Raw genomic sequence first — 19415 nt, forward strand, 5'->3', positions numbered from 1 at the left:
AAGCAACATGGTTACTGGATGACAGCAGTGACATTGTAGTTAAGGACTGAATACTTTCAGTAGTGTGGAAAGTAAAAAGGTCACTGTGATAAAGAGAATAGACCCGTAGGAATGGCCACCTCAGAGGAAAAGTATCAGAGAAGGGGGGGTTATCTTCTAGTTTGGAAATTAGATACAAGAACCTATAGAAAAAAAGGTTCTTTCAAGAATCCCTTCGATCTAATCCCAATTTTGTGACTTTTTGCTTGAGTCACCAAAGTGAAATGCGACAGATTTTTCACTGAAAGAAAACTCTTTAAATTGTATTTGAACACGCTGACAAGCAAAAATGCCATAATGGCCTTATACACAAGATTTTATACACTCATTTTAGGTGGTTTTCTCACTGTTTTGAGGAAGACTTGATGCACATTAGGGGGACTGGAAACAACTTTATGAAACACATCAAACCTGTCCAAGATTAAAATGACTCACCAGCTGTTTCCTGTGTGAGCTGAAAACAGTGATATAATATCCCTGATATTACATTCAATCATAAAAAAAACACATCATTTATTCACATTCTAAAATATAACCCATATCGGCGTCCACTACGGCACGTGATGAAATGGGAGGAGTGGCATCATTGGCATGGTAACATGCTGCACTTTCTATTAGTCATATGTTCATGATGTGTGTTCACCATCAAAAACTGTTTTTTTTTAACCCCTGAATTACATTCAGTTAGTAACTTTACTGAAATACTGTTGTCTCTTCCTGGTTGGATTTACACAGCATTATTCAGGCAGGATTATAAAACAATGAAACTGTCACCTGCATGGACGCCATTTTGCCGGTTACATGTGAACACAACATGTTATGACAAAACTTTGGGCCTTCATGGTTGGGTTTATGCAATGTCCTCTGGTGATTAGAATTAGAAAATGTGAACAACTTGGTTAGGAAAAGATTATTGTTTGGACGAAAATATGTATCTTTTTGCAATGTCACTGTTATGTTTTCACCACTTTCGCAATTCACATGTAGTCTTAACAATAGTCTTAACCTCTATGAATTAGAGGTTTATATTCTTTGATTGTAATTCTTGGCCTTTTCTGGTCCAGTGCTGACCTGACTCTTCCTCTGTATTACATCTAATAGCAACGAAGCCTCTCGTGTTATCTTCTGGTGATTCTGTGCAGTCTAGTGTATTTGTAGATGTTAAAAAGTGATTTGCTTCACTAGTGAATGAAAAAGTTCATTTTTTGACAGGAGGTGACGCAGCGCTGACGGACGAGATCACAGCCGATGGACAGGACGGAGTTTCATTCATTCATCCAATAGGAGAGATTTTCCTGCAGCCTCTGGCAGGTGGGACTCACTGACACAAGGCATATTTGTAATATTTTTTATAAATGTTTAGAAAGATGCATAGGGAATAGGGAGCAAACATACGATTTTTCTGCAAAACATGCTAAAATGGAAGAAAATAAAATGGAGTTGATCAGAGTGAAGATGAACTGAATAGTAGAGAGAAGCCCAACCTCCCCCGCTAATGAGGACTGAACAAAATAACAGTGAAACGGCAAAGAGAAGTAAGCCCATGCCATCCACTGATGAAGACTATGAAACGCTCTTGAAATTCATGTAGAAAAGGTTAAGCAGTCAAGATTATTTTGCCAAACTAATGAAGGCCATTGGGTGCAACAGATGAAGAGTCCACTGAAGATTTTGCAAACTTTGATAGAATGGAGTTGGATAGCCTTGACTGCATAAACACAAAAGCCATGTGTATCCCAGATGAGAATTAGTATAAGAGAAGGATTACTTCCGACCAAACTATTTAAAATTGCTAATCTTTATTTGTGAATAACATTTCCATCACAGACTGTTTCAAATATATGGGATTCAAGGCAAGGGAGACATTGTTGGGACCCTTAACGCCCTTTTTCTCTGCTCAGAGGTCATAACATCAAGGGAAAACATCACTTTATGTGTGTGTCTGTGTGTTTAGCTAAAGATGCACCAAATTACAGTTAGTCTGATGCAGACATTTTGGGCATTGACACAATTTACTAACGCATATATTCCATATACATTTATATAATGAATGTGCACTGAAAATGCAACGTTTTGGCTTTGATTAGACGGTACACAGGGATGAGTTTAGGAATGAAAACTCTTTGGTATGTAAAGCACTTTTTCTGGTCCTCAAATGTTGGTTCAAAAGTGGTATCAGACAGGTGCGGGTTATTACTTCATCCATTAGGCAAGTAAAAGCTTAGTTGTTGATTTTTACTATTGCATTTGCATTTGGAAGCTGTTGCTATGGACTCACAATATACAGTCAAAGGAGCTCTCAATGCAAGTATTTAAGGCCATTCTTAGGCTAAAAAAACACAATAGAGCAATCAGATACATAATCCCAAGAGCTTGAATAAAGGGGCAACTGGACTTCTTGGCTTGGTTCTAGAAGACGTTTCCCTTTTTATCCGAAAGGAACTGAAAAAGCCTTTTGGAACCAAGAAAAGAAGTGGCCGTTATTCAAGTTCCTAGGATTATCATTACTGAACAACTGAGAATCCACACTAACAAACATCCAGAGTGGAAATATCAATTATTTGTTCAATTTTGTGAAAACAAAATGCATTGATCAGCCCTGCAACATAAAAACGCCTGGATGGCCACAGAAGACAACAGTGGTGGATCCATTCTGTGAACCAAAAAATTTTGTTTTTAGAAATCCCTGTGATCTTGTCCAGCCAAGCAAAGAGCTCTCTCCAGGGGGTCAGCAATCATTATTCAAGTCTGCCATAAAGAGAGGACTTCACAGAGCAGATCCTTAGTGTTCACCTCGAGGCACAAGCCGTTTATAAAACTCAAAGGGAGATAGGTCTGCTTAGACTTGAAAACCACTTCTGGAACAGCATTCTTTAGATGGCTAAAACTAAGGTCACTTTGAGATGGAAGGACAAGAAAAAAAAGTACAGAAGTCTTTGAACAGCTCATGATCAGAAAATGCAATATCAGCTGAAAATACTGTGATGACATAGACATGTCTTACTGCTAGTGGAACCATACTGATGATATGATAGAAGACAAGAGTACCTGACAGTGTACACTTACAATTCGCATTCATAACCACAACTTAAATGAATGACTCATTTGTTTTCAGCTAAATATCAAAAACTGTGTCAGGATTAAAATATTTCTGACCAATGCATATTGGTGTAAAACAGTGAGGTCTGCATCAATGTATAGAGTACTCTTTTTTTTTTGGGTGAGACTAGCCATCTGATTCCCATTACTTGAGCAGGATGAACAGGAAGACGGTTGGTTAATTCATAGCCTCATGCAGCCTGTTGCCTTAGGCGCCGAGAAACAGACCTCCATTTTCGTGTGAAAGACGTTGTTGTTGCAGTGGGGGCTGGTTAGTCATCACTCTGAAAAGACAATGACTAGATTGGATCTACAACATGAAACACACCGAAGGCATAATCAGAAAATAAATATGATAATTAAATTTAAAAGCCAGTACATTCTTCTGTCATGTGGTTAGATTGTCCTCTTGACTTTAAGTTTAGGATGAGGTTTGTTATGTGACACAGAGCATCGCCCACTTTCTCTCCCCTTTTGAAATGTGTGTGAGAAAACAATGGAACTTTGTTTTGCTCAAAATGTTTATTTTATTTTTCATAATTCAGTCCAACTCTATGGGTGAATTTCCAGTAATGGTATTTTAAAAGCATTACAAAACAATTTTATGGCTTTTTCACCCCCCCCCCCCCCCCCCCCCAAAAAAACAAAAACAACAAAAAAACAAATCCACACATTAAACACAAAATAATTAACCACTTTAATTTCCATATGAAATGTGTTAAAAGATCAAAGGACGAGGCTGGTGTAAAGACTGAAACAAACAGTGTTGATCCAGCTGACAGTAATTTCTAACTTCTTGTGAATATTTTGTTTATGTTTTTTCCTAAACTGAAAGCCCCGAGCCAAGCCAAACTCAGCATTTTAAAATCCAGCATTGGAAACATAAATTCAGCACATACAACATGATGCAAGAAACCGCAAATAAAAACCCAACCAACCTCTCATGAAAAGCACCCACTTGCCTCCTTCATCACTTTCTTTAAGATGCTCTTAAATTCCTCAAAGGATGTTCATGTGTTGAATATATCAAATCTTTCCACAGCCAAGGTAAACACTGTTAAATATGCATTTTTTCCCAGATCTGTCATCACCCTGGCCACATTAACTTTCACTTTTCCAAAAAGTCTAAATCGTTCCAAACGGCTATGTGCTGTGTTTGGAGAAAACATTTGTAGCTGAATAAATTCTGTTGTACGTTTTGTGCTCATTATCATATTACCACAAGAGGGTACATGTGTTGCCAATAGGCTGAAGCGTCAGTCTTCATCACTATCAAAACATGTGTCAGAACAGTTATAGATGACAGTTCGAGTCCACAACACTTAAAGACGAGTTCTAAAGAAACCGGCTTTAGCTGCACTGTCATGCTACTTAACAGCAAATGTCAACACGGTGCCTTTTTCAACCTTGTCTGGGGTCTGCACAGCGCTTTTCAATTAATTTTATTATCAATGCGAATACTCATACAGTACTTTTTATTGATGTTCACAATCAGACACAGATCAGGGGTGATATGGGGTCCAGTGCTATCAGTGCTTCAAGGGCGTTTTTACAACCACTCAACTCTCTGAGCCACATCCACCACACAGCCTGAATTCGTTGCTGATTTTCCTGTTTGCCAAACAATGTCACCAGACGTTGTTTCAGAATTCAACCTCAGCATTTTACCCGTGCCCCCTTGTAAACTAAGTAGAGCCCACATGGGCCAAATTATGCGAGATCATTAATGGCAAATGTGTGCATTGTCAGTACAAAAAAGAGAACTGATTAATGAGGAAAAACACCTATATATCTGCAGCTGATTCCTCCATTAAAACCACATGGGCAATTAACTTTACCATAAGACCAATATGGGAACCATCTGTTCCACATGTTTCACCTTCTTTTGTTTGTTAAATCTATTGATGTGTGTGTGCATTGTTCCTTACAGCTATGGAGGGTCACGGCGAGTGTGAAATCAGGGTTCAGCTGAACTGCAGCCACTGTCAGACACAGAGCTGCAAAAGAGAAGAAGATACTCACCTGATTCTCTGTCATTGTGATGACGATGAATTCCTCGCCGATGACAACATTACATGTGTCAGTACTGTAGGTGCGTTATTGCCCACGACCCTACTTTTTGTTATGGATAACGGCTATATGTAACAAAGTCAGTTTCAAAATACAAATGACTCAAAACACTTACCAAGCTTAAGACACAGAACCTTTTTATACCTGTTAACTGACCATCTTCTCACATCCCCAAGGCCCGTTGTCGACATCGCTGATCCTGGCTGTCGTGGTCTCCACCATCGCCAGTGGCATTGTCCTGGTCTGCACCGGCATCATCCTCAGTAAGAGACTCCTCCAGTTCTGTGCGCAGTCTGTGCCCACCACCTTCCACCGGCTGTGAGCGCAGCTGGATATGCACATGCTTCCAGATGTTACTAACAACAGAAACGAGAACAACTGTGATGATTGTTTAAATGAACACAGGAGTGGTGGGAAAGTTATGACTGTAAATTATCAGTTGTTGACAGTGAACGCAGTCTGAACACTTTGATTACAGCACTTATGTCAGGTGATGCTCTCTTTTCTATGACTGTATCTAAATACAGGTTGGAATAGAGGTTGGAATGAGATAAAATTGCAGATGAGACGTGATATCTCATTTAGCGCCTGCAATGTAACGATTGCTCTCACTGAAGCATGAATTGGTTGAGATGTATTGTAAACATCTCGCTGTATATCTGTAACCCGAAAACTATAAAAAAGTTCAAGCAGAAAACTTTGACATTTAACTACAAAGTTTCTGTCAGTTACCTGCAAGCTGATCACTGGGATAATATATAGCAGAAAATGTCAGCCAGTATGATTCATTTGCATAAAAGGTGAAGACAGTCATAATTATAAAGGCACGAAGATTACAATAGCAGGGAAAGAGAGGGACTGTGACTAACCTTCCAGTCCTCTTGAGAGGATTGCAGCGACGCTCAAAAGCTAAGCACAAGCGTTGTTTTTCTATCATTGAAAATAACAGAAATATTCCATCCATGTTACAGCAAAGTGCTTTTTACACAAAGCATTGTAATACACAGTATTTGGGAGAGAGCGGGTACCTGTTTCTCATTGAAGAAATTACGGGGAAATGTCTGTTGGTTATAACATGCTTTACTGATGTTTATGGCACAAGGAAGCAGCTTGAAATAGGAATAATTAGGGAATTAACAATTAACCATTTTGAATGGCTTTAAGCTTACCGCTGTGTGGCAATGACACACGAAACAAAACACAGCAAACAACATCTCCAACTGGACATGAGTCATCTTTATAATGTTACAGTATTATATGCTATTAATGAATTAGAATTTAAATCAGTCTCAGAAGCTGTGATGCAGAATACACTGTCAGATATGAACTTCATAAACAGTAAATACAGTAGTTTGAATGTGTAGTAATTTTGCAGTCATATAGGACGGTGAGGGATTCTGCAGCGAATAACATTATTTTTTGCTGATAATTCAGAAGGGAATCTTGACATTTGCAGTTGACCCACTAATATTCACTCAAGTGCTTTTTAAGGGGTTTGAATAGCAGGTTCTCCCTCCTTGTCGTCCTTTCCGTAACCTCTCTGGACATTAAGTGAGCCTCAGCTTCTTTCCCACAGTAAGTTCTGGTGAATCTAAACTTTGTGTTGGGGTCTCTGAAGGAGTCATATTTCCTGTGAAACATCAGTTACACTTTTGCCTCTCTGGGATTGAACACAGTCTGACAAGAAAACCAGGCACAACAAAAGCACTTTGGGTATGGAGTAATAAATCTGATAAACCTCCTGTAGGGAAAGTTATATAAAATAAATTACAGATCAAATACCAGCATGGACATGCTATATCTTGGCAGAGGGGGGTCTGAGCAAAGTGATGTCAATTTCTCAGCAGAGGATGAAGCAAGAATGTGGTTTGTCCAAAAACTCGGGGGAAAACTCGGGGGGCAATGAAAAGACAGCTTTATTGCATTAATATTCAAAGACCATAAAAGAAGATTTCTAATCGTTCTAGTGGCAACATTTTACTTACTTTTAATGTAACCATAGAGGCACATTTATTAGTAGGTCAGGCAAAAATGTACATGCATACTTACATCCAAAATTATATCCCTGTCTTGTTTTGTCTTAGGTTTGATTTTTTTTGCCTTATCTTTGAATACAGGATATATCTATTTATGCAAATTTTTCAGGTAAGAGGAATGAAATCATCAGCTTTTATTTGGCAGAACTTCCCTATTCTGGCCAGTAGCTGACATGAATTCATCATAGACATTGAGCTTTCAGTTATTTCTTTTTCTGCATTAAATGACCATTCAGCATGAACATTTTGCATCACAAGAGTCTATTTATTTTGGGTTTTCTAAAATCAGCAATCAAAATGGAACCTTCATGGTCTACACTAAATATATAGTACACCCAGAGGGTGTTTGACTACTATGACAGAATTGGTAGAGTTCAATTAAATTTGATGTTTTCAAGGCCCAACTTTTAAGCACTGTCTACATATTGTCAGTGTGGTTGAGTTCAGTACATTGGAAACGCCATTTCAAATGCTCGGCTTGGGTTTTCTATTCCACCAGCTTTGATGTTTGGTTTGGATTATTGTCCTGTTCTCAGCACCAAGTTGTGTGACAGTTTCCATTGTAGCCCTTCCTTCATACTTAATTTCTGTGCAGTTTATTTTTATGACACCAATTCACAACAAAAGTTATCTCAGAGCACTTTAAAGAGAAAATAAACTAGTTCAAACGAGCGTGATTACGTACAGTCCAATTCTAATCCAATTCCATCCAAATCATTATAATCCAATTCCAAAAAAATTCAGTTCTAGTCATTATAATTCATTAAATACCAATTCGTAAAAGTTGCCTCAGGAGATCAACAGATTAGACTGAATCCTCAGTTTGAGGAAATTCCCCAAATCAATCCACATTGTTCAATCAAGCAGGTCCTCTGACCAACTTGATGCTACCACCACTTAATTGTGTTTCTTCACCTAACACTTGGGACAGTGTTCGTGGGGTTGAATGCCTCTCTTCTACTTCTTTAAGTATACCTCTGGTCGCTGACATCAACAACTCTGTCTTTGTCTCTTCTGACCATAAATCTGTCTTCCAGACATTCTTTCTTCACACACATGATCAGCTGTGACCTTCAGTGGCGCTTGATGTTGTCAATTTTGGAGTGGAGAATTCTTTCTTTGATGACAGCCTCTTAGTCCATCTGATGTAAAGCTTGTTGGACATTTCACAGTTTTTGGTTGAACTGTGACTTTGTAGTTCCTGCGTTGCTCCTGATCGGGTGAAAGTTTGGATCTTTCATTGGCTTGCAGTTGTTTTAACTGATGATCTTTTGATCAAAGTAATGGCTCCAAGAGATGATTCTCCCACTCAGCTCTGCACCGAGCTTGGAATTTCCCATTGGACTGTGTACTGGTCAATCCAGCTGTCAAACAAACCATTTCTAGTTGGCACAGAGACGCTATCATCTGCAACCAATCACGATCACTAATGAGAAGTGAAGAGGCACTGGCAAGTGCAGACATTTTTGCAACTTTCACTGTCAAGTGCGTGTTTGAACATATCTGAGCCTGTATGATTTTACCTAAGCTAAAAAAAAACAAGTTTTTGCCGTAAAGTCAATAGTACTTCAGACCAAACTGTTGGATGCGGTTCCCAGTGCATGGATGAGATACACACTGGAAAAATGTCTTTTCATCAGTAACTGTAAGAGAATATTTTGCTAAAACAAAATGCATTTCTTGTTCTTGTCAATACAAAATTGAACAATGGCAGACTGATGTCCTTGTAGGCAATAAGAGATTTGGGGAAATGACTCAAAGAGGGAGAAGACCAGTTAGCAAAGGTTTGGATAAGTCATGATGGTAGATGGCAGATATTAGTCATAAGATAAATGGCCTTCAAAGATATAGAAATATATGAAAATAAGCTCTGTTTTTCTGTTCTAAAAACCAGTGAAAATGAATGTTTCGAAAATATATAGTGCGGAACAGTTAAAACATAAATACACCCTTTGTAATCTGCAATTAAATATTAATTACAGATAAGGTGTTTAAATAAACATAAGCTCTTTAGTGTGACTTCTTCATTACTTGTAATTTGTGTAAATGTTTGCTCTTGCAGGTAAATAAACCAGAGACTAAATGACTGACGCTTGTGTGAAACATTTACTTACCTTTTAAAAATATGAAGGGGGATGGATTTATTACGCTTTCCTTTTATTTATTTTTTTAAGTCAGTGGCTGTTTAAATGGCAGCAAAGCACACTCACACACCCATCAGCTTAATGCTGTTTCTCCACCTGAGCTCTCCCCCATGCAGGGAGGTAGTCTGTACCATGGGCACCCACATCTCCTCCACCCCTTCCTCCTCCTCCTCCTCCTCATCCTGCTGCTCCTCCTCCTCCTCCCCCTTTCCTCCTCCACACTCCCCTAATCCCAACCCCCCACCCCATGAGTCCCTAGCATCTGCACCGGGCGATGGCTCGACGGCACCTCTTACCTGCACGCCACTCCCCCTCCCTGGCAGACTACCAACCTGCATCGGGGATGTGGGCTGCCTCCACGGCGGGTGAGTCCAAACTCACTGGCACAAATAGTCTAGGAACAGTAACCAAGGAGGGGCTATACCCATAGCAAAACATGTCTTTTTCTGATTTTCACAGATTAAAGACTTTTTTTATCCAATTTTCTTTCAACTGTTCAGGGTGAGCTTACTAATGTGCAGGTGTGCAATGCAGAAACAGATGAGTAACAGGAACAAAAAGTGTCTGTGAACCATTTTTTTCACCACTGAGATGATCCCTCCTTGTGTTAGTGCTCCTACACTTTGTAGTCAGTAAGTTGCATCTGCCACTTGCATGCAGGTGTTGGTTCGTGGTTACTGTCAGGGTTATGAATTTTGCAAAGCAGTCCCAGACTCTGAGGTAAAATGAGCTTGTTTGTACTCTGTTCTTATATTTGTCCGTAGTGTGGTACCGCAGGAAAAATGAGCTGCATGCAGTGAGGGGGCGTCTGCAGAGTCCAGAGTACAAGCTGAGCAAGATCCGTTCCTCCACCATCATGACGGACTACAACCCTAACTACTGCTTCGCCGGCAAGGCTGCCTCACTCGGCGACCTGAAGGAAGTACCACGTAAAAACATCACACTTCTTAGGTATGACATGAGGATATCATGTGAAAATGTACCTGTGCATTAGTTTCAATTCCAATTTCAATATAATATTTTGAAATATGTTTTCTTAGGGCTCTCGGTCATGGAGCATTTGGTGAAGTCTATGAAGGACAAGTTCTGGGGATAGGTCCCGATGGCAGTTCTATGCAGGTGGCCATAAAGGTCAGCTCACACCCTGAGAGGCATATGGGGACAAGTTGTGCATAAATGCATGACAGTGGCACTCAACAAACATCCCACAGTGGCGCTCCTTTCTTTCCTGTATCCGAGTCACAAACAACATTTTTGTATGCATTTATGTTCAGAAGTGTTCCTATTTTTTCTTAAAAATATAACTCCATAAAGATGAAATAACATGTCTAGAGAAAAATGTTTGTAAATTTGTTCAGTCAATGCCCTCGAATTACACCAAAATGCATAAAAAAGAGGAAAACTGAGTGAGCTCTACATGGTGTTGCCTGCTTTTCAGCGCTCTCCTAATTAGGTCTAGTGATGTAGTTCTACTTGACAATGGCACCAACTGCTTCTCTGTTTTTTTTTTTCTGCTACACAGACTCTTCCAGAAATCTGCTCCGAACAAGATGAAATGGATTTCCTGATGGAGGCACTGATTATGAGGTGCATCAGACTACGCTTACATAGAGCGGTGGCTGCCGTATAATTTTGTTCACACTCAGTCGCCCAAAGCACCTTTATTATCAAGCGGATTTTCCAAAGTTTTATGGTAGCAGGGTTCATACGTTTTGAGAAAATGGAGACAGGTCAACAATGATTCATTTTGTTGTTTGTTTGATGTGAAAGTACATTAAAATGAGCTTTACAGTAGTTCAGGTGGTCACAGACGGTTGTGGTGGCATAATAGCTGAAGCTGTTTCATTCATTCTGTCTGCTCTGCTCTATATGGTATGACAGCTTAGGATAGACATACACATGTAGATGTCTTTTTTTTATCATGAACACTGCAGCCCTCCTAAATCTCATATTGTTCACCTTTTTTTCGTTCAGTAAGTTCAGCCACGAGAACATTGTGCGCTGCATTGGGGTTAGTCTGAATATCCTGCCGCGCTTCATCTTGCTGGAGCTGATGACCGGAGGAGACATGAAAAGTTTTCTGAGACAAAACAGACCACGAACGGTATGTGTGCTTTGTGTGTACACCTGCATTTGAGCTTGTTTGTGCGGCCCGCCTAATTGAGCTGTGCTGTGTCCAGGGCCAGACCTATTCGCTCACCATGCGGGAGCTGCTGCAGATGGCCAGAGACATCGCCCGTGGCTGTCGCTACCTGGAGGAAAATCAGTTCATACACAGGTTAGGACTCACATCCAGTTGTTGGATCTGACACTGGAGTTTGAGTAGAAAGCGAAAGCAGGGAACAGCGACTTAGAAATTAAATGCATAACTGGGGCTGAGCTCTGGTTTGTGTAGACAGTTGTTCCTTAGCTCTTGTGTAACTAGTATCAGATATTTCTTTTTTTTAACTTTAGATTTTATAAAAGGTGTGAAAATCTGTAAATAGGACAAACTGCTGCACATACAGTCACACATTTACAAGATGTTTAGAGCCTTTCAAACTGCATGTCTATGATCCTTCACTGTAAACTGAAACATTTTCTGCAGAGGTTTTTAATCATACTGTAGAAAATTCACATTATCTCGTGTGTTTGGGCAAAATGACAAATGCTGAACTTAATGTATAATAAAGCGATGGTGTCATCATAAAGCTACATTTTGTAACATACTGAATGTTTTTTCAGAGACATTGCTGCCAGAAACTGCCTGCTAACCTACCCTGGACCAGACAGAGTGGCTAAGATTGGAGACTTTGGCATGGCTCGAGACATTTACAGGTTTATGTGCTGAATCTGCAGGAGCTACACTGTCCTCAAAGCAGACATGGTTATTTATGATGTTGTGTCTCATTGGAGCAAGAACAAGTTTGAGAACAAGTTTGATGTGACCATTTCTGAAATATTTTAACAGCTATTAAATTTTCCTCTGCAGAGCTAAATTCTTGATTAAACCTACAGAGTTCACTTCCTATATTTACCTTCTAATTTAAACTGAACATACATGTTTATTACTAAATCTGCCGGCACTGCCTTTCTTTTCAGAGCTAGCTACTACAGAAAAGGTGGTCGTGCCATGCTGCCAGTAAAATGGATGCCCCCAGAGGCCTTCATGGAGGGAATCTTCACTTGCAAGACCGATACTTGGTATACATTCTTTATGTATATTGCAAAATAAATAAGCGTCACTTTCAGTTTTGAACTATTTTGTGTTGTTTTTCGACATCTTGTTACAGAATAAATTATTTAGAGGTGACACAAAGTTGTAAGTGTTGCTGCACATCATCTATTCACTAACTGTCAGCACACCATGTACATTATTCAAGCATCCTAACAGTTTTCTGGATAATAAACAACTAATACCAGATGTTGCGAGTTAAAATTTAAAACAGACTTGCACTGAAAAACATTTTTCATATGCAGCAGCTTTAAACAGCCAAGCAACCCTCTTGAGTACTGAAAAATATCTCAGCACAATATCACATCTAATTCAAAAGCCTCCAAGTGGTCAAAGCAGCACAAGCTGAGGGGATATTCAGAAACAGTCATTTTACTCTGAAACAACACCTAACAAAGCAGCTTATAGCTTCTGTATTAATCAACAGAATATTTTTAATAGAGACAGTCCCACTCTTTTCAACAGAACAAAGAATCTCCTATTCCTGGTAGGAATGGAGGTGCAGAGTCCCGAGTTTCAGTCCGATATTTCATTTTTATGGACTGAGAGATCGGTTGTTTTGTAGATTTGAAAAATTTAAATAAAAGTCCAGCATAATGGGTTAAAAGCTGTTCATTGTCAATCCAACCACAGAGACTCATGAGAATCCACTCAGATTCTTGGGTTCCCCTAAAAATGTTCAGCTAGTTCCTGTAAGATGTGAAGCAATAACTGCACACAGCAGACATGATTTTTTTTTTCTACAATGCCACTCTTATTTAAGTTAGTCAGATGGGCATTGGATAAATATTGCCTTTTTGTCATTTAAAATTTTGTTAAATGGAGGCACCTCACTTATTAATTCTGTATTTTTTGGGATGTTTTGTACAGCATTTTCTCTGGTATTCACAGTCTTGAGAACATGAGCAGGAAAAGTTTGGCATGTAAACGCAGCACAAGCCCCCTCAGTTGACAATCTTTGTCTCCCCCTGTAGGTCATTTGGAGTACTGCTGTGGGAGATCCTCTCTTTAGGGTACATGCCTTATCCATGTAAAACCAACCAGGAGGTCCTTGAGTTTGTCACCAGTGGAGGCAGAATGGATCCTCCCAAGGGCTGCCCGGGGCCTGTGTGAGTACTAAATAGGAAATGCACACAGAAGACATTTTTCTGGGTGTAAATGCCTGAACAATATCCTCCATTAATGATGACACAGAATGGGCTTTGCTTTACCCTGTTGATGTGTCATTAGATTTATATACTTAAAGTTTTATCTGCTTCTTTCTCTCTGAAACTTGATAAACAAGCAGCGGCGACAAGAGCAGATGTTTCAGTGGTGACATTTAGGAAGTAGTTTATCAGTTTGCATCTCTTACTCTTTAGCTATCGGCTCATGACCCAGTGTTGGCAGCACTGTCCTGATCACCGGCCCAACTTCTCAACTATCCTGGAAAGAATTAACTACTGTACTCAGGTATATCTAATCTGCTAATGATATGAAACTCGCCTCATTACTGCATGCTTCAACCAAATTCAAACATGATTTTCCTTTCTCGAACCTTTCCTTCTACTCTTGTATGGCATTAATACTATATGCATGTCTTATCTTTCATTATCAGGACCCTGATGTGATCAATACACCCCTACCTGTGGAATATGGCCCCAACACAGAGGACGATAGAGGCACAATAATGCGTCCTGCTGTCCCAACTTCCCTGGTGTCACATCCTGTTTGCCAGGATTCGCCCTCCCAGCTGGGCTTCACCCCCATGGGCTTTGGTTCCTCAACCCTTCCCCCACAGCCCACCAAACCCCGTCTTCTCCTGCAGAGAACCCAACCTGTCCACCATGAAGTGACGTCATGTCACGAGGTTCTAGAGCCATCTTGGGCTGAGACCGTTCCTGCCCCTGCTTTGTCAACAGGAAGCAACTGTCTCCATCCTGAACCTCCTCATCACCGACCCTGCTCCCGAAACAGCTCCTCATCAGGGAGCCAGAGGCTGAAGAACAAGACTAAGAACCTTTGGAACCCAACATACGGCTCCTGGGTCTTGGAAAACTTCAGGGGAAAGAAAACACTTGCTCACACTCAGTCCATGCCACTCTCAAGTTCTACCACCAACTCACAGACCTGCAGCCCAGCTTCAGAGAGTAACGAAGCTGTTTGTGACAGCACCAGCAGCACCTACCTCAGTCCATCTCCATCTCCAGCCGGTCAGGCGCAGGCTGCCCCAAGCACACCCTCTCATAAGACCCCAGCTGGTGGGGTCAAAAAAGCTGGCATGGACTTAGCTAAGCTCCAGAGTTTCCCTTGTGGCAATGTCAATTATGCCTACGATGAGCAGAGTTACGAGGCAGAGAGCCTGCCCTTGGTTAAGCCCAAAATCCCAGAAGCCATCACAAGCACCAGCTCTCCTCTGAGTGTCTCCCCAGGGACTACGCTGGGTCTGGCACTGGGCCTCCATACCTCCTCATCTTGCATGCCCAAACTAATGCTGAAGCGCCACGCCAGCTACGGACACGAGGACGTGAGGAGACACACCAAAGCCGAGAAACCCACACGTGACCGAGACTCTGGCTTTTCTCTCTCTGAAGATCTCAGTGTTGTCCACATCTAAAAAAAGTAGCAAACAGGGATGCTGATCCAAATCAAAATCTTAACTGGAATCCAATCTCTAACAAAATAGGACTCAAGCTCTAGGTATTTGGAAAAAAATGCATGACCATAAGAGCTCTGCCATGGTCGAAGAGCCACAAGATCAAATTATCACAGCTCTGGTATGCTGGAAAATACACTTGAACACTTACATTCACACAAACACTCCTCTGTACTGTGAGACAGAGAGCCAATGCTGTAGTCAGAACACTGTCCTGGGCTTTTGGTAGGGTGGTAGCTAAACAGTAATACTGAGTGAAACAAAGCCCTGCGCCTTCTAAATGTCCACACTGATAGAAATGGATGCCAGACAAAACTGCTGTAGATGGACATGTTTTTCTTTTTTTTTACGTACTTTGTGTGTTTTTTTTCTTGTTTTTCGCTATATTTGGATTGTGAAAGCTTTGGCAGTTGTATATTAAAATCTATAGTATTTGGTATGACAACTACAGGCCAGAAGCATTGAGTCATGGGAAAGAGGAACTTTCAATTTCAATCTAAAATGTGATTGAACTTTGGTAAAGAATTTGCCCTCTCGACTGCAGTATTTTCTGGCATGCAAAATGTCAGTTTTTCTACATCTTCAGTCAGATTGGTAGTTCCGTCTTGTCGCAGTTTGACAGGGTTTTGATTGCTGCTTCCCCCTGGAGCGTATCTCGTGTGTGGCCCAGGGCCATGTGTTCCACAGATTGATATCCAGCTAACATATGTTCACACTCCCATTGTGTTCGCGTCAGCCCTTACTCTAAACTCATCTCATGTTACATTAAGCAAATACAAAGATGGGGAACCTGAAAAAGAAAGTTCCCCATTCCATTATGTGCTACCTACAACTGTTTGTGCCAGGCAAACTGTCTGCTGCTCCACAGTTAACGCACATTCATGAGAGCGGTGTTGATGTTCTCTTCTGACCATCAGCGAGAACACAAATGTGCTTTTTACCAACAGTGTTGAAGACATTTTTTGGGACACAACTCCTCTGAGACAACTAGCAGAGCTTATGGTGAGAAATCCTTGCCAAGACTACATTTTACATTGGTTTTACAATATAGTGCGGAACCTCCTGTCACTCCGTCCGTAACATAGCATGTGACACGGCATTCAAAACGATGTCATCTTTTCTCAAACAGAACAAATTTGTTTGCTTATTAAACAAGTATTTTGTGTTAACCCTCTTTCCACATGTCTCAGTCTTTACTTGGCCTGCAGTTGGTCTTATGAATGTGTAAGTGAATAGAGTCTGATGATGACCTCGCAGCTGTGAAAATATTAGCTATTTTTGTACTCACTTCTGTACACTGGACTAACATGTTGTGTTTGTAGCTTTAATGTTGTTGTTTTCTCGACATTTATATTAGTTTCTGTTATATTCCATGTTGAATATGTAGTTGATCACTGCCATTACAAACTGCTACTCTGCATCCGTTGATGTAGTTATGGTAGTACTTGTGTTTACCCAGCAGGGGGGGATGGTTTCAGCTTTGAGATACCAAGCAAGCTGCTGCAGGTGTTACTCATAGATGTAAAATGTGGTATTTATGTTTTGACGTAAGTTTTATTTAGTCAGTTCGGTAGTTGTCATCTGCGTGACTTAATTTTGGATCTAAACAAGTAAATGGTATGTTTTATTATATGTTAACTGAGCAGTCATATTTACCTTTGAGTTGTATTGGCTTACTGTATCTTTTATGTTCAGGCCTGCTGATATTAGTGACTTAAGTTTCCAACTTGACTTGAAAATACCATCTTTAAGAAAAGGTGACAAACCAAAATGTTCACACACCTTTCTAAGGCTTATTGTGGTATATTTTTACACAGAAAAAGAAGGAAAAAAAGGATCCTTACTGCAGTGTATATTTTGTTCCGCATTTTTATGTAAGCTAAGGATGCCTTGAACAAGATTGCAAATACATTCAATGCAATATACTATCTGTAATTCTTTCACTCTTTCATTTAACTGTGTTCCAAATAAATCAACATATATTCATCTAATTTGTGTGTGTTTTGTGCCCAGTGAAATTAGACATTAATATGATCACTTCTGACTCATTGTGCCTTCACTGACCAGCTTCACTGTATTTGGAAAAATGAATGAATCCAAAGTTTGAGACTGTAAGTATGAATCAAACAGAACTTGGGAAAAAAGTTGAGAGAATACACAAGTAACTGTTCTGGAAGATTCCACAATCAGCAGATTATTTGGTGACAGGTGAGGATGTCGGGGTTGGGTTTATAAGGAGCATCATTACAACCAAGTACAGGCTGTGTTTGAACACTTTGTGCCAAACTCAGTCAGAGAATTGTCCATTAGTTTAAAAGAAAACAAAAAAGGTCTTTCAACATCTGCAGTGCACACAATATAGTCAAAAGATTCAGGAAGTCTGTGGGCATCTCAGAGCACAAAGGCCGTGTGTGTCCCTGCTGGATGTGCGTGAACTTCGATCCCACAGGTGGCACTGCGTGAGAAGCCATCATGGTTTCACCTGCTGTGATCAATACAGCCAGGTCATTTTGAGAGTAATTTGAAAAACCGTTCTTACTCAACGCAGCCCACTGCTGCATCCAGAAATGTAACCTGCAACTGTGCTACACGACGAGGAAGACATAAATTAGCTCTGCACAGAAACGCTGCAGAAATTCTGTGGACAGATGAGTCCACATTTTAGCTGCTTTTGGGGGAAAAAACAAACAAAACCTATCAAGTTCCAAACGTGAGACAGACAATCCAGGCTATTATCAGTGAAAGGTGAAAAAGCCGTTAACTGTAATGATATGAGGGTGTATCGGTAACAAAAGGTGTGTGTATCTTACGGATGTGAAGTTACCACTGATGCAGAGGTGAAAAAAGAGAGACGTGTGCTCATATCAATATCATATGTCTTTTCCTGGGAAATTGGTGGTTATTCTGAAATGGTGTGTGCTTCACTTGCCTGCCCGGAGCCATGATCTGCCTTCTATTAAAAATGCATGATGCATCATGAAGAGGAGAATCCAACAACAACAACCACCACAGACTGTTGAGCAGGTGAAAGTCTTATATTCTGCAAGAATCGTCACAGATTCCTCCCCAACAATTAGTGTCTGTGTTTCCCAATAGCTTAGAATGTGTGACATAAAGGAAGAAGATGTAACACAATGCTAAACATGCCTCTGTCACAACATTTTTTTTAGTGTGACATTAAATTCTATCATTCTATTCTATATTTCAGATGACCCTCCCTTTTCACACGTCCCCTTGTAATGTTTACTGGGCCTGTAGGTGGTCTTGTGACTGTCTAAGCGAGTAGAATTCAAGGAACTGGCAGCTGGGAAGATATTTCTTTTTGCATTTGCTCCTTTGCACCAGTGTAAACCTTTGTACATGTGCTTTTTACATCCATATCAGTCTCTGTTAATGTTGAATCTGTAGTTGACTGCAGACATCACAAACTGCTCCTCGGTGTCTGCTGACGTGGTGACGGTAGGACCTGTGTTTACCCAGCAGGGGGGGTACCGAGATCCCGAGCAAGCTGCTGCAAGTTTGTATTTTTTTATTCAGAAGTGGTCTTTATTTGAAAGTTGTCTGACAGGAAAGAGGGTGGAAAGAAAGATACAATATGCAGCCGCGATGTGAACAAAGCCTGGCCGCGTATAGGAGCTTTGGCTTTAATTCTATTCAGTACTTATGGTTTGTAGGTAAACAATGGCCTTGGCTTGTTTTGTAGTGACTTCATTTTTAATGAAAAGACATAAATGGTAACCTTACTATATGTTTAATAAAGAACAAAGAACAACTTTCTGTGCCATTTGAAGAGGCCAATTATTCTAGATTATTTCCATTGAGAAAGAAACATAAACAAATAAGGGACCACTCGCTGATCACAGTGTATGTTTCCTAAGTAAATGAAGTATTTTATTTTACACTGGCTTAAAACCTTGTTCTGTATTTCTAAGTAAGATGAGGGTGTCTCAAACTAAAGCACAAAGATATTCAGTACACTTGACTTGTCTTTCACTCTTTCAGTAAACCCTGCCCTGAATAAATCTACATTTATTCATCAGATTTTCTTTGTGTTTGCTCAGTTACTCACAAACTTGTCCCGCTGACGTTAGATGTCAAGGAGTGGGCTCATTCCTCACCAACGAGCACAGTATCAAGATAGTGTTTTACCACTAAAAACCAATGAGTCTCATGCCCCC

General features: G+C 40.3%; 1 protein-coding gene across 1 annotated transcript in view; it reads left to right on the forward strand.

Moving 5' to 3' along the window:
- ltk (leukocyte receptor tyrosine kinase) overlaps positions 1 to 15546 on the forward strand; it is a 56020-nt gene extending 40474 nt beyond the window's left edge. The window contains 13 exon segments of the mRNA XM_072365860.1: positions 1252 to 1350; positions 5069 to 5230; positions 5340 to 5471; positions 10153 to 10339; positions 10429 to 10519; positions 10911 to 10975; positions 11363 to 11492; positions 11569 to 11666; positions 12113 to 12205; positions 12470 to 12571; positions 13577 to 13711; positions 13964 to 14054; positions 14200 to 15546. Of these exon segments, the coding sequence (XP_072221961.1) occupies positions 1252 to 1350; positions 5069 to 5230; positions 5340 to 5471; positions 10153 to 10339; positions 10429 to 10519; positions 10911 to 10975; positions 11363 to 11492; positions 11569 to 11666; positions 12113 to 12205; positions 12470 to 12571; positions 13577 to 13711; positions 13964 to 14054; positions 14200 to 15198 (2384 nt within the window). The 3' untranslated portion in view covers positions 15199 to 15546.
- The last annotated feature ends 3869 nt before the right edge of the window (positions 15547 to 19415 follow it).

Source organism: Leuresthes tenuis, unplaced genomic scaffold (genome assembly GCF_036924035.1).
Source record: "Leuresthes tenuis unplaced genomic scaffold, fLeuTen1.0.hap1 SCAF_15, whole genome shotgun sequence".
NCBI classification, from domain to species: Eukaryota; Metazoa; Chordata; class Actinopteri; order Atheriniformes; family Atherinopsidae; genus Leuresthes; species Leuresthes tenuis.